This window comes from Somniosus microcephalus, chromosome 3 (genome assembly GCF_052327205.1).
Source record: "Somniosus microcephalus isolate GS21.2 chromosome 3, FLI_Smic_1.0, whole genome shotgun sequence".
NCBI classification, from domain to species: Eukaryota; Metazoa; Chordata; class Chondrichthyes; order Squaliformes; family Somniosidae; genus Somniosus; species Somniosus microcephalus.
Genome location: NC_140989.1, coordinates 6,072,726 through 6,088,296, shown reverse-complemented (window position 1 = coordinate 6,088,296; position 15,571 = coordinate 6,072,726). Strand labels below are relative to the sequence as shown.

Genomic DNA, 15,571 nt, shown 5'->3' with positions numbered 1-15,571 from the left:
GCCGCTCCGAGACGTCCTTGACCCTTGCACCAGGGAGGCAACACACCATCCTGGAGTCTCGATTGCGGCCGCAAAAACGCCTATCCCCCTTACAATTGAGTCCCCTATCACTGTAGCTCTTCCACTCTTTTTCCTCCCAGCCTGTGCAGCAGAGCCACCCATGGTGCCAGGAAGTTGGCTGCTGCTGCCTTCCCCTGATGAGTCACCCCCCCCCCAACAGTATTTAAAGTGGTATATCTGTTGGAGAGGGGGATGGCCGCAGGGGATTCCTGCACTACCTGCCTGCGCCTCTTACTCTGCCTGCTGGTCACCCATTCCCTTCCTGCCTGTACACCCTTTACCTGCGGTGTGACCAACTCGCTAAATGTGATATTCACGACGTCCTCAGCATCGTGAATGCTCCAAAATGAATCCAGCCGCAGCTCCAGTGCCGCAATGCGGTCTGTCAGTAGCTGCAGCTGGACACACTTCCCACACACATGGTCGTCAGGGATGCAGGAAGCGTCCCTGATTTCCCACATAGAGCAGGAGGAGCACACTACGGGGCTGGGCTGCCCTGCCATGACTGACCCTTTAATTAATTAATTAATTAAAATTAAATGAATCCCACCAATTTCACTTCAATTAAATGATATACTCAAAGGCCCTTGCTTAATAGTAGTCCCCACTACACAACAGAGACCTTAGAAACCACAAAATTTAAGTTTAGAAAAATTTAGAAAGAAAATACTCACCAACCAATCACTTACCCGCTTCTTGGTGACATCACACTTCGATTACTTTTTGCTTCCCTCTCCCGGAACCTGGATTGGTAAGCTCCTTAAATACCGCCGCCGCCTCTGGTGCTCCCTCGCAGGTCCACCGCCTCTCCGCTCTCTCGGGGCTCTGGGCCTCGCTGCTCGCCGCCTCGGGGCTGCTCCTTAAATACCGCCGCCGCCTCTGGTACTCCCTCGCAGGTCCGCCGCCTCATCCACAATCCCTACCGCTACTTCTCTCAAGACCCTAGGATGTAAGCCATCAGGTCCAGGGGACTTATCCACCTTAAGTCCCATTATCTTACCAAGTACCATCTCCTTAGTGATTTTAATTGTGTTTAGCTCCTCCCCCCCATAGCCCCCTGTTTGTCCAGTGTTGGGATATTTTTAGTGTCCTCTACTGTAAAGACTGATACAAAATATTTGTTCAGCGTATTTGCCATCTCCATGTTCCCCACTACTAATTTCCCGGTCTCGTCCTCTAAGGGACCAACATTCACTTTAGCCACCCTTTTACTTTTTATATAACTGTAGAAACTCTTGCTATCTGTTTTTATATTTTTTGCTAGTTTACTTTCATAATCTATCTTCCCTTTCTTAATTAAACTTTTAGTTATTCTTTGCTGGCTTTTAAATGCTTCCCAATCTTCTATCCTCCCACTAGATTTGGCTACTTTATATGCCCTTGTTTTCAGTTGGGTACTATCCTTTATTACTTTACTTAGCCGCGGATGGCTGTCTTTTCTTTTACGCCCCTTTTTCCTCAGTGGAATATATTTTTCTTGAAAGTTGTGAAATATCTCCTTGAATGTACACCACTGCTCCTGTACCGTCTTACACCTTAATCTATTTTCCCAGTCCACTTTAGTCAACTCTGCTCTCATACCTTCATAGTCTCCTTTATTTAAGCTTAGTACGCTGGTTTGAGATCCAACTCTCTCACCCTCCAACTGAATTTGGAATTCAACCATGTTATGGTCACTCATTCCAAGGGGATCCTTTACTAGGACATTTTTTTATTAATCCTGTCTCATTACACAGGACCAGATCTAAGATTGCCTGCCCCCTGGTTGGTTCAGTAACATACTGCTCAAGGAAACCGTCCCTAATGCACTCTATGAACTCTTCATCAAGGCTGCCCTGCCCAATTTGATTTGTCCAGTCAATATGAAAGTTAAAATTTCCCATGATTATAGCTGTTCCCTTATTACAAGCCCCAATTATTTCCTGATTTATACTCCGACCAATAGAGTTGCAACTGTTAGGAGGCCTATAGATGGCGCCCACTAGTGACTTTTTCCCCTTATTATTCCTTATCTCCACCCAAACTGTTTCACTATCCTGATCCTTTGACCCAAAATCATTTCTCACTATTGCAGTGATTCCATCCTTTATTAACATAGCCACCCCACCTCCCTTTCCTTCCTGTCTGTCCTTCCTAATAGTCAAATACCCCTGGATGTTTAGTTCCCAGTCATGGTCACCTCGCAGCCATGTTTCTGTAATGGCCACCAGATCATACCCATGTGTAGTTATTTGTACCGTCAACTCGTCTATTTTGTTACGAATGCTGCGTGTATTCAGATAAAGAACTTTCAAATAGGTTTTGTGACAATTTATTCCTGCTTTTACCCCCTTTACTACTTTACCTTTATCTTTATACATTCTGTCCCTTCCTGACATGCTCTGGTTTTTAATTTCCCCACTGCTACTTTGCTCTATTGCCTTCTCCACTGACATTTTTATTTTTCGCTCTCTTGAAACCTCCCCCCCACTAATTAGTTTAAAACCCTCTCTACAGCCCTAGTTATTACCACTTCTGTCAGCAGCGAGTTCCAGGTCATCACCACTCGCTGCATAAAAAAGTTTTTGCTCACATCCCCCCTGTATCTCTTGCCCAAAACCTTAAATCTGTGTCCCCTAGTCCTTGTACCATCAACTAGTGTGAACAGCCTTTCCCCGTCTAGCCTATCCAAACCCGTCATAATCTTGTACACCTCTATCAAATCACCCCTCAACCTCCTTTGTTCTAATGAAAACAAATCCAGCTTCTCCAACCTGTCCTTGTAGCTAAGATTCCCCCATCCCCAGAACCATTCTGGTAAATCTCCTCTGCACCCTCTCAAGGGCCTTCACATCCTTCCTAAAGTGTGGTGACCAGAACTGGACGCAATACTCCAGTTGTGGCCTAACCAGCGCTTTATAAAGGTTCAGCATAACTTCTCTACTTTTGTACTCAATACCTCTATTTATGAAGCCCAAGATCCCATATGCTTTGTTAACCACTCTCTCAATATGTCCCGCCACCTTCAGGGACCTATGCACATTAACTCCCAGGTCCCTCTGTCCCTGCACACTCTGTAAAACTGTGCCATTAAGTGTATATTGCCTCTCCCTGTTCCTTCTGCCAAAATGTATCACCTCACACTTCTCTGTATTAAATTCCATCTGCCACTTGTCTGCCCATTCTGCTAGCCTTTCTATGACCTGTTGCAGTCGATTGATATCCTCCTCACTGTTTGCCACACCCATAAGTTTGGTATCATTGGCAAATTTAGAAATTCTACTCTGTATTCCAATATCCAGGTCATTTAAATATATCAAAAAAAGCAGTGGCCCCAGCACTGACCCTTGGGGAACACCACTGTCTACCATCCTCCAGTCTGAAAAACAGCCATTTACCACAACTCGCTGTTTTCTGTCCTTAAGCCAATCCCTTATCCAAGCTGCCACTGACCCACCTATTCCATGAACCTCAATTTTGTTAACCTGCCTTCTATGTGGTACTTTGTCAAACTCCTTCCTAAAATCCATGTAGACAACATCCATTTCATTCCCTTCATCAATCCTCCCTGTTACATCATCAAAAAATTCAATTAGATTAGTCAAACATGATCTGCCTTTTACAAATCCGTGTTGGCTCTCCTTAATTAGCTTAAACCTCTCCAAGCCCCATTAATGTTTTCCTTGATTATTGTTTGTAAAACTTTACCCACCACTGATCTTAAACTGACCGGCCTGTAGTTACTAGGATTGTCCTTACACCCTTTCTTGAACAATGGGGTCACATTTGTCACTTTCCAATCCTCAGGCACCTCCCCATAAACGTCATCCTGTGGTCTTGGTAATGGCCACGGCTATATGTGAGAATTTATAGTTCCAATGAATTCCTGAAGCATAGCGCCCAATCGCGGGATATAAATATACTCCAGGAACTGCCAGTTACAAAAACAAACGCAGAAGGCTACATCTCTGAACATTGGAACAGGAGGAGGCCATTCAGCCCCTCGAGCCTGTTCTCCCATTCAATGAGGCCATGGCTGATCTGCGTCTCAACTCCATTTATCCGCCTTTGCTCCATATCTCTTAATGACCTTCACTAATAAAAATCTAGCAATATCAGTCTTGACTTTTTCACTTTACCCCCAGCCTCAACAGAGCTCCAGATTTCCACTACTCTTTGTGTGAAGAAGTGCTTCCTGACATCGAAACATCGAACAATAGGAGTAGGAGTCGGCCATTCGCCCTTCGAGCCTTCTCCGCCATTCAATATGATCATGGCTGATCCTCTATCGCAATACCATATTCTGGCTCTCTCCCCATAACCCTTGATGCCTTTTGTGTCTAGAAATCTATCTACAGGAAACTTTGTGTTATCCGGAGGCTAAATGTCCGGCAAGCTCGAGCCACCGGCAAAAATCAGGAGCCGTATTTTTTCTTTTTGTTTCTTTTCGTTGCTTTTTTCTCAACAGTCAAGCTCTGCAAGGTCTGTAGCTAAGCAACAGCTTCAGCTAGAGATGCTACAGAGAGGCTTGCCGACTGTTTAGAAGCTGTTGCTAAGCAACAGTGTTTGTTGTCAGATACGGAGATGAAAACCTCCGTATGCTTCAACATTACAGCTGGAGTGTCCGGCAGTTTTGAGGGAACGGCAACAGCTGAGTCCCGTCGGTGCCGGATAGCACAAAGTTTCCTGTATCTCCTTCTTAAATATATTCAGTGACTTGGCCTCCACAGTCTTCTGTGGTAGAGAATTCCACAGGTTTACTGCCCTCTGAGTGAAGAGATTTCTCCTCATCTCAGTCCTAAATGTCCTACCCTGTATCCTGAGACGGTGACCCCTCGTTCTAGACCCCCCCAGCCAGGGGAAACATCCTCCCTGCATCCAGTCTGTCTAATCCTGTCAGAATTTTATACGTTTCAATGAGATCCCCTCTCATTCTTCTAAACTCTAGTGAATACAGGCCTAGTCGACCCGATCTCTCCTCATACGACAGTCCTGCCAACCCAGGAATCAGTCTGGTGAACCTTCGCTGCACTCCCTCTATGGCAAGTATATCCTTCCTTAGTCACCGCCTGCCACCCCGAAGTGGAGTGCAGCAGAGAATGAGAGAAAATTCCCCAGTGCTGTTGCCACACCGCTGCACCTGGATGTATCTCCATCTCACCAGGACAGCCGTTGGCTGCTCCAGCCTCACCTGCCACGTACAAATGACGTGGGGGGCATAGCGCCAGATTTAGCTGGCATCTGTCCTCTTACAGCCTCTTTATAGTAGCAGGAGGCCCCCGGAAATGAGAGTAACCCGTGCATCAGAGGTGATGCTTGAGCCAGGGAAATGGGTGGGATGGGGTCGGGTGTGGGGGGGACGGGGGATGGGTGTGGAGGGGATGGGGGACGGGTGTGGGGGCAACGGGGGATTGGGTGTGGGGGGGACAGGGGAATGGGTGTGGGGGGGATGGGGGATGGGTGTGGGGGGGACGGGGGCGGGTGTGGGGCGGACGGGGGACGCGAGTGGGGGGGACGGGTGTGGGGGGGACGGGTGTGGGGGGGACAGGGGACGGGTGTGGGGGGGACGGGTGTGGGGGGGACGGGTGTGGGGGGGACGGGTGTGGGGGGGACGGGTGTGGGGGGGGACAGGGTGTGGGGGGGACGGGTGTGGGGGGGACGGGTGTGGGGGGGACGGGTGTGGGGGGGACGGGTGTGGGGGGGACAGGGGACGGGTGTGGGGGGGACGGGTGTGGGGGGGACGGGTGTGGGGGGGACGGGTGTGGGGGGGACGGGTGTGGGGGGGGACGGGTGTGGGGGGGACGGGTGTGGGGGGGACGGGTGTGGGGGGGACGGGTGTGGGGGGGACGGGTGTGGGGGGGACGGGGGGGACGGGGGATGGGTGTGCTGGTCCACCTGAACAGAAGAAGCTCTGAGTATCAGCATGTTGTTGGATTATTGATAACCGCGCCCAACGCTGATGCCCTCAGCAGTCACGGGACGGTGCTCAGAAATCTTCCCCTCCCTTGCCCAGGTCAATGAGCCCAATTGTCGTGCCCTCACCATGCCCTATATCATCTAAGTCAGCACAGCAAGGCTGAAAGGTGGTCTTTGTGTTGTACAAGGCTGACTACTGGCCTGTTCTGATGTGAACCCTCTCTCTCCAATAACAGAACTGTTAATGTTTGAGCCAATCCAGTTGTGCGAATTCTCATTGCAGGAAACATCAGCATGTCGGACAAGCAGTGTCACGTGACCGAGCTCCACAGCCAACAGCAAGTGTCCCTTTGCTTTGATGTGATGGTGCAGTCCCAGGTCAAGTGGGAGAAGTTTCTGATGCCAGCACCCACATCTGTCGCTATTTTGGGTGAACTGGTGCATCTGGCTACGAGGATGGAGGACTTCAAACTAAACCAAGGCAGTGCAGGCAAGAAATCCCTGTTTAAACGTCCAGATTCATTCAAGAGGTGCCTGATGGAGGTTTGCAACCAAACCGTAAACTCGTTTCAACAGACCCGCACTAATCTGAACAAAATCCACATGTGTTGTAAGGCCCTCCTTGTCCATGTGAAGAATGTGGGTGAAGGGTCATCTCTGAACAAAGACCTTCCCAAGCAGCTGCAGAACATTCGGGTTTGTGCAGACAAATCCAAAACATGTGCCGAATCTGTGGAAAAGGAGCTCTCCAATCTCAGCGATCTACTGAGTGAGCTGCTGGAGACCTGTACAGATTCCCAGAGTATCAGCCAGGATAAGCTGGGGGAAGTAAGGAAAGTCCTGTCGGAAACACAACAGAAGAATGAGTTAGTAGAGGAGAAGAAGTGCAATTTACAGAAGCAATGGATCGAGGCTTCCCGAAAACGTGAGGAAGTCACCAGTGAATACGACAATGTAAGGGCGAGTGCTCTCATTGATCAGTTCTGTTTGGAAGGACTGAAACAGATGAAGAAGCTTCTCCCAAAGATTGTTGATCTTTTGAGCAATGTGACCAGCCCAGTGCTTCTGGTGGTGGAGCTGGGGAAAGGGTTGATCTTTCTCATACAACTGGTGTCTGAGCTGAAAGACAAAGAATCCTCTGAATCAAACCCTGAAATCAGCAGTTTCCTCAGCAAGGTTAGAGAGGAAGCCTCACTGAAGATCAAGGAAGTCCAATCCCAGTTGGAGGAGTCGCAAAAAATGTACAATGAATGTCACCAAAATATGAAAAGTTCGTGTGATGAGAGTGAGACGTTGTTGAGAGAGATAAAGAACAATCAGGCACAAGAGATGGATATCAGCACACGTGTAGCGTTGATGGCTAAAGGGCTTGGGGCACTGGGGAGCATCAAGTCCAACTGGTCAGAGATGATCAACTTCATTCATATCATACCAAAATTAACTGAAGGTTGCCAGAAGACATTTAAGAGACTTAGTGCGGTGAGTGGTGAAGGCACGCAGGGTGCTCCAGGTGCGTTAGCCAGTAGTCAGATGATGAACTTTCAAGTGTCCCAGGCAGTCAGCATCATGACCCACATCGGTGACATGTCAAAAACCTATGTGGAGAATCACGACAAGTACCTTGCAGGTCAACTGGGCGAGCTGAGCTCATTGCTGGGCGGGCAGGGGTCTGAATACAAGTTTAAGAAGGTCCAGGATAAATGTGACGAAGCAAGAAAGGAAATCCATCACAGGGCCGCTGTGAATCAGGAGCAACTTCAGAAGAATGCCCAGCAGGGAAGTGAAGCCATTGCTAAACTTACAGACCTGCTGCTGCCCAGGAAGTGAATGGAAATCCTGCAATGAAACATATTCTCAGCTGTGCGAGTGACCAACCGCTGGAATCTCCAATCCAATCATCAACCACCTCTCCCAACCCCTGGAATCTCCAATCCAATCACCAACCACCTCTCCCAACCCCTGGAATCTCCAATCCAATCATCAACCTCCTCTCCCAACCCCTGGAATCTCCAATCCAATCATCAACCACCTCTCCCAACCCCTGGAATCTCCAATCCAATCCAATTAAGGGTTACGGGGAGCGGGCAGGAATTTGGACATGAGTCTAGGTTCAGATCGGTCATGGCCCTGTGGGTAGCGGAGCGGGCCCAGGGGCCGTGTAGCCTGATCCTACTCCTATTTCATGTGTCTAATTCTGTTAGATTCAGGAGATGGTTCTGTGATAGTGGATTGGCGGTTAGGATCAGATCAGCCATGATCTTATTGAATGGCGGAGCAGGCTCGAGGGGCCGATTGGCCTACTCCTGCTCCTATTTCTTATGTTCTTTTCAACCTCTTCTCCCAACCCCTGGAATCTCCAATCCAATCATCAACCACCTCTCCCAACCCCTGGAATCTCCAATCCAATCATCAACCACCTCTCCCAATCCCTGGAATCTCCAATCCAATCATCAACCACCTCACCCAACCCCTGGAATCTCCAATGCAATCATCAACCTCCTCTCCCAACCCCTGGAATCTCCAATCCAATCATCAACCACCTCTCCCAACCCCTGGAATCTCCAATGCAATCATCAACCTCCTCTCCCAACCCCTGGAATCTCCAATCCAATCATCAACCACCTGTGCCAACCCCTGGAATCTCCAATCCAATCACCAACCTCCTCTCCCAACCCCTGGAATCTCCAATCCAATCATCAACCACCTCTCCCAACTCCTGGAATCTCCAATCCAATCATCAACCTCCTCTCCCAACCCCTGGAATCTCCAATCCAATCACCAACCTCCTCTCCCAACCCCTGGCATCTCCAATCCAATCATCAACCTCCTCTCCCAACCCCTGGAATCTCCAATCCAATCATCAACCACCTCTCCCAACCCCTGGAATCTCCAATCCAATCATCAACCTCCTCTCCCAACACCTGGAATCTCCAATCCAATCATCAACCACCTCTCCCAACCCCTGGAATCTCCAATCCAATCATCAACCTCCTCTCCCAACCCCTGGACTCTCCAACCCAATCATCAACCTCCTCTCCCAACCCCTTGAATCTCCAATCCAATCATCAACCACCTCTCCCAACCCCTGGAATCTCCAATCCAATCATCAACCACCTCTCCCAACCCCTGGAATCTCCAATCCAATCATCAACCTCCTCTCCCAACCCCTGGAATCTCCAATCCAATCATCAACCACCTCTCCCAACTCCTGGAATCTCCAATCCAATCACCAACCTCCTCTCCCAACCCCTGGAATCTGCAACCCAATCATCAACCACCTCTCCCAACTCCTGGAATCTCCAATCCAATCATCAACCTCCTCTCCCAACCCCTGGAATCTCCAATCCAATCACCAACCTCCTCTCCCAACCCCTGGAATCTCCAATCCAATCATCAACCTCCTCTCCCAACCCCTGGAATCTCCAATCCAATCATCAACCACCTCTCCCAACCCCTGGAATCTCCAATCCAATCATCAACCACCTCTCCCAACCCCTGGAATCTTCAATCCAATCATCAACCCCCTCTTCCAACCCCTGGAATCTCCAATCCAATCATCAACCTCCTCCCCCAACACCTGGAATCTCCAATCCAATCATCAACCACCTCTCCCAACCCCTGGAATCTCCAATCCAATCATCAACCTCCTCTCCCAACCCCTGGACTCTCCAACCCAATCATCAACCTCCTCTCCCAACCCCTGGAATCTCCAATCCAATCATCAACCACCTCTCCCAACCCCTGGAATCTCCAATCCAATCATCAACCACCTCTCCCAACCCCTGGAATCTCCAATCCAATCATCAACCTCCTCTCCCAACACCTGGAATCTCCAATCCAATCATTAACCTCCTCTCCCAACCCCTGGAATCTCCAATGCAATCATCAACCTCCTCTCCCAACCCCTGGAATCTCCAATCCAATCATCAACCTCCTCTCCCAACCCCTGGAATCTCCAATCCAATCATCAACCTCCTCTCCCAACCCCTGGAATCTCCAATCCAATCATCAACCTCCTCTCCCAACCCCTGGAATCTCCAATCCAATCATCAACCTCCTCTCCCAACCCCTGGAATCTCCAATCCAATCATCAACCCCCTCTCCCAACCCCTGGAATCTCCAATCCAATCATCAACCTCCTCTCCCAACCCCTGGAACCTCCAATCCAATCATCAACCTCCTCTCCCACCCCCTGGAATCTCCAATCCAATCATCAACCACCTCTCCCAACCCCTGGAATCTCCAATCCAATCATCAACCTCCTCTCCCAACCCCTGGAAACTCCAATCCAATCACCAACCTCCTCTCCCAACCCCTGGAATTCCGGTGACCTTCCATTTGAGGTGAGGGAATGTGAAAGTTCTGATTAAATCCCGCGGGCAGGTCCGGAGAATTCTTTGATTGAATTACTGCAAAGTTTTGAAGGATTCTGGAAGATCCAATCAGACAGAATAGTCATCAATTGATCATGTTTGATTGGTGTTTGCTTTCTCTGTCCCTTTTAAGCTTATATTGAAATCTGAAAAAAAATTAATTACATTAATCTGATTTTTACGATTATCTGTGCCACTGATTAATTTCCTCCTCTCGCAGTTTTAAATACTTTAACCATCAACTTTACACAGTTATGAAATTCACCAAAAGTATAGAAACAGTCAAACAACTCCCCTGCTCTACTTTGAGATAGTGGCCATGGGATCTCTCAGTACTGACCCTCTGACTGTGCAGCGCTCCCTCAGTACTGCCCCTCTGACTGTGCAGCGCTCCCTCAGTACTGCCCCTCTGACAGTGCAGCGCTCCCTCAGTACTGTCCCTTCCACAGTGCGGCGCTCCCTCAGTACTGCCCCTCTGACAGTGCAGTGCTCCCTCAGTACTGCCCCTCTGACAGTGCAGTGCTCCCTCAGTACTGCCCCTCTCACAGTGCAGCGCTCCCTCAGTACTGCCCCTCCGACAGTGCGGCGCTCCCTCAGTACTGCCCCTCTCACAGTGCAGCGCTCCCTCAGTACTGCCCCTCCGACAGTGCAGCGCTCCCTCAGTACTGCCCCTCCCACAGTGCAGCGCTGCCTCAGTACTGCCCCTCCGGCAGTGCGGCGCTCCCTCAGTACTGCCTCTCCGACAGTGCAGCGCTCCCTCAGTACTGCCACTCCCACAGTGAAGCTCTCCCTCATTAGTGCCCATTCGACAGTGCAGCGCTCCCTCAGTACTGCCACTCCCACAGTGCAGCGCTCCCTCAGTAGAGCCCATTCGACAGTGCAGTGCTCCCTCAGTACTGCCTCTCCGACAGTGCAGTGCTCCCTCAGTACTGCCCCTCCGACAGTGCAGCGCTCCCTCAGTACTGCCACTCCCACAGTGCAGCGCTCCCTCAGTACTGCCCCTCCGGCAGTGCGGCGCTCCCTCAGTACTGCCTCTCCGACAGTGCAGCGCTCCCTCAGTACTGCCACTCCCACAGTGAAGCACTCCCTCATTAGTGCCCATTCGACAGTGCAGCGCTCCCTCAGTACTGCCACTCCCACAGTGCAGCGCTCCCTCAGTAGTGCCCATTCGACAGTGCAGTGCTCCCTCAGTACTGCCTCTCCGACAGTGCAGTGCTCCCTCAGTACTGCCCCTCCGACAGTGCAGCGCTCCCTCAGTACTGCCCCTCCCACAGTGCAGCACTCCCTCACTACTGCCCCTCTGACAGGGCAGCGCTCCCTCAGTACTGCCCCTCCCACAGTGCGGTGCTCCCTCAGTACTGTCCCTCCGACAGAGCAGCGCTCCCTCAGTACAGCCACTCCCACAGTGCGGCGCTCCCTCAGTACAGCCACTCCCACAGTGCGCCGCTCCCTCAGTACTGCCCCTCAATTACAAGAGAAATGCCGGGAACAGCACCAACCGCTGTACATGGCCTTCTTTGATCTCACAAAGGCCTTCGACACTGTCAACTGTGAGGGATTATGGAGTGTCCTCCTCAAATTTGGCTGCCCTCAAAAGTTTGTCACTATCCTTCGCCTGCTTCACGACGACATGCAAGCCGTGATCCTAAGTAATGGTTCCAGCACAGACCCAATTCACGTACGAACCGGGGTCAAGCCAGGCTGTGTCATCGCACCAACACCCTTCTCGATCTTCCTTGCTGCAATGCTCCATCTCTCCCTCAGTAAACTCCCCGCTGGAGTGGAGCTAATTTACAGAACAAACGGGAAACTGTTCAACCTCCGTCGCCTCCAGTCCAGATCCAAGGTCGTCCCATCCTCTGTCGTCGAATTACAGTATGCAGATGACGCTTGCGTCTGCGCTCACTCGGAGGTCGAACTCCAAACCATCATCAACACCTTCACCAAAGCGTACGAGAGCACGGGCCTTACACTAAGCATCCGTAAGACAAAGGTCCTCTACCAACCTGCCCCCACCACACAGTACTGCCCCCCAATTATCAAAATCCACGACAAAGCCTTGGAAAACGTGGACCACTTTCCATACCTCGGGAGCCTACTGTCAACAAGGGCAGACGTCGACGACGAAGTCCAACACCACCTTCAGTGTGCCAGTGCAGCCTTCGGTCGCCTGAGGAAAAGAGTGTTTGAAGACCAGGACCTCAAACCCAGCACTAAGCTCATAGTCTACAGAGCAGCAGTGATACCCGCCCTGCTGTATGCCTCAGAGACATGGACCATGTACAACAGGCACCTCAAAGCACTGGAGAGGTACCACCAACGCTGCCTCCACAAGATCCTGCAAATCCATTGGCAGGATAGGCGCACCAACGTCAGTGTTCTTGCTCAGGCCAACATCCACAGCATCGAAGCTCTGACCACGCTCAATCAGCTCCGATGGACGGGTCACATTGTCCGCATGCCCGATACGAGACTCCCAAAACAAGCGCTCTACTCGGAGCTCCGGCACGGCAAGAGAGCCCCAGGTGGGCAGAGGAAACGTTTCAAGAACACCCTCAAAGCCTCCTTGAAAAAGTGTAACATCCCCACCGACACCTGGGAATCCCTGGCCCAAGACCACACAAAGTGGAGGAGAAGCATCCGGGAAGGCGCCGAACACCTCGAGTCTCTTCACCGGGAGCAAGCGGAAGCCAAGCGCAGGCAGCGCAAGGAGCGCACGTCAACCCAAGCACCCCACCCACCCGCCCCTTCAACCACCGTCTGCCCCACCTGTGACAGAGACTGTAGGTCCCGCATTGGACTCATCAGTCACCTGAGAACTCATTTTTAATGTGGAAGCAAGTCATCCTCAGTTCCGAGGGACTGCCTAAGAAGAAGAAGAAGCTCCATCAGTACTGCCCCTCCGCCAGTGCGGCGCTCCCTCAGTACTGCCCCTCCGCCAGTGCGGCGCTCCCTCAGTACTGCCCCTCCATCAGTGCAGCACTCCCTCAGTAGTGCCCCTCCGACAGTGCAGCACTCCCTCAGTACTGCCCCTCCGACAGTGCAGCACTCCCTCAGTACTGCCCCTCCGACAGTGCGTCACTCCCTCAATACTGACCCTCCGACAGTGCGGCGCTCCCTCAGTACTGCCCCTCCATCAGTGCGGCATTTGATCGAGTGTGGCATCAAGGAGCCCTAGCAAAACTGAAGTCAATGGAAACCAAGGGGAAAACTCTCCATTGGTTGGAATCATACCTAGCACAAAGGAAGTTGGCTGTGGTTGTTGGAGGTCATTCATCTCAATCACATGACATCACTGCAGTAGTTCCTCAGGGCAGTGTCCTAGGCCTAACCATCTTCAGCTGTTTCAACAATGACGTTCCCTCCATCATAAGGTCAGAAGTGGGGATGTTCACTGATGATTGCACACTGTTCAGCACCATTCGAGACTCGTCAGATACTGACGCAGTCCGTGTCCATATGCAGCAAGACCTGGACAACATTCAGACTTGGGCTGACAAGTGGCAAGTAACATTCGCACCACACAAGTGCCAGGCAATGACCATCTCCAACAAGCGAGACTCTAACCATCTCCCCTTGACATTCAATGGCATTATCATCGCTGAATCCCCCACTATCAACATCCGGGGAGTTACCATTGATCAGAAACTGAACTGGACCAGCCATATAAATACTGTGGCTACAAGAGCAGGCCAGAGGCTGGGAATTCTGCGGCGAGTGTCTCACCTCCTGACTCCCCAAAGCCTTTCCACCATCGACAAGGCACAAGTCAGGAGTGTGATGGAATACTCTCCACTTGCCTGGATGAGTGCAGCTCCAACAACACTCAAGAAGCTCGACACCATTCAGGATAAAGCAGCCCGCTTGATTGGCACTCCATCCACCTTCAACATTCACTCCCTCCACCACCGGCACACTGTGGCTGCAGTGAGGACCATCTACAAGATGCACTGCAGCAACTCGCCAAAGCTCCTTCAACAGCACCTTCCAAACCCGCGACCTCTACCACTTAGAAGGACAAGGGCAGCAGACGCATGGGAACATCACCACCTACAAGTTCCCCTCCAAGCCACACACCATCCTGACTTGGACCTGTATCGCCGTTCCTTCACTGTCGCTGGGCCAAAATCCTGGAACTCCCTTCCTAACAGCATTGTGGATGTACCTACACCATATGGACTGCAGCGGTTCAAGAAGGCGGCTCACCACCACCTTCTCAAGGACAATTAGGGATGGGCACTAAATGCAGGCCTTGCCAGCGACGCCCACATCCCATCAATGAATAAAAAAAATCCCTCAGTACTGCCCCTCCGACAGTGCGGTGCTCTGTAAGAAAGGAGGAAATCTTCATTTCTGTGTCTCCCTACTAACTAACCTGAACTAAATCAGTTGATTCTATTGCTAATTTTAGTTTAATGATTTCATTATGTTATTGCTGCAATTATAATCATACTTGTAAACCCTACTGTTAGATGCCCTGGGTAGACTAGGTTAGATTTTAAAATGGAAGAGACCGAAGTGCTGGGCCTTGGTTGTTGAAGTTAAAGATGTATTCCTGGCAGAACAAGGGGTTACACACGAGAGGCCCGGGCTGACTGGGGTTGACCCGTGGAGATTGCGTCTTCTACCCAGGGCCCAACAAGTAATAGAAACCTTGATTGTGCTTTGTTTGACTACTGCTCAGGTGCTGTAATGTATCAATCTCTCTCTTTCACTGAATAAAATATAATTACTGTCAACAAATCGAGGCAAGTCGAATCTATTGGAACATAGGAGGAAAACGGTAAATTGGCGCAGACCCGGAAAATCAGCAGCTCCCTCAGGACTGCCCCTCTGACAGTGCAGCACTCCCTCAGTACTGCCTCTCCGACAGTGTGGCGCTTCCTCAGTACTGCCCCTCTGACAGTGTGGCGCTTCCTCAGTACTGCCCCACTGACAGTGCAGCACTCCCTCAGTAATGCCCCTCCGACAGTGCAGCGCTCCCTCAGTACTGCCCCTCCGACAGTGCGGCGCTCCCTCAGTACTGCCCCTCCGACAGTGCAGCACTCCCTCAGTAATGCCCCTCCGACAGTGCAGCGCTCCCTCAGTACTGCCCCTCCGACAGTGCGGCGCTCCCTCAGTACTGCCCCTCTGACAGTGCGGCGCTCCCTCAGTACTGCCACTCCGCCAGTGTGGTGCTCCCTCAGTACTGACCCTCCAACAGTGCGGCGCTCCCTCAGTACTGCCCCTCTGACAGTGCAACA

General features: G+C 51.0%; 1 protein-coding gene across 1 annotated transcript; it reads left to right on the top strand.

The window, feature by feature from the left end:
- The first annotated feature begins 5,922 nt into the window (after positions 1 to 5,922).
- Positions 5,923 to 15,071, top strand: LOC147120809 (uncharacterized). The gene has a single exon (XM_085978843.1). The coding sequence runs from the start codon at positions 6,250 to 6,252 to the stop codon at positions 7,780 to 7,782; it is 1,533 nt and encodes a 510-aa protein (XP_085834969.1). The 5' UTR covers positions 5,923 to 6,249; the 3' UTR covers positions 7,783 to 15,071.
- The last annotated feature ends 500 nt before the right edge of the window (positions 15,072 to 15,571 follow it).

Bases quoted from the DNA above. Each gene is read 5' to 3' on its own strand.
- LOC147120809 (XM_085978843.1), top strand. From the start codon at position 6,250: ATGTCGGACAAGCAGTGTCACGTGACCGAGCTCCACAGCCAACAGCAA.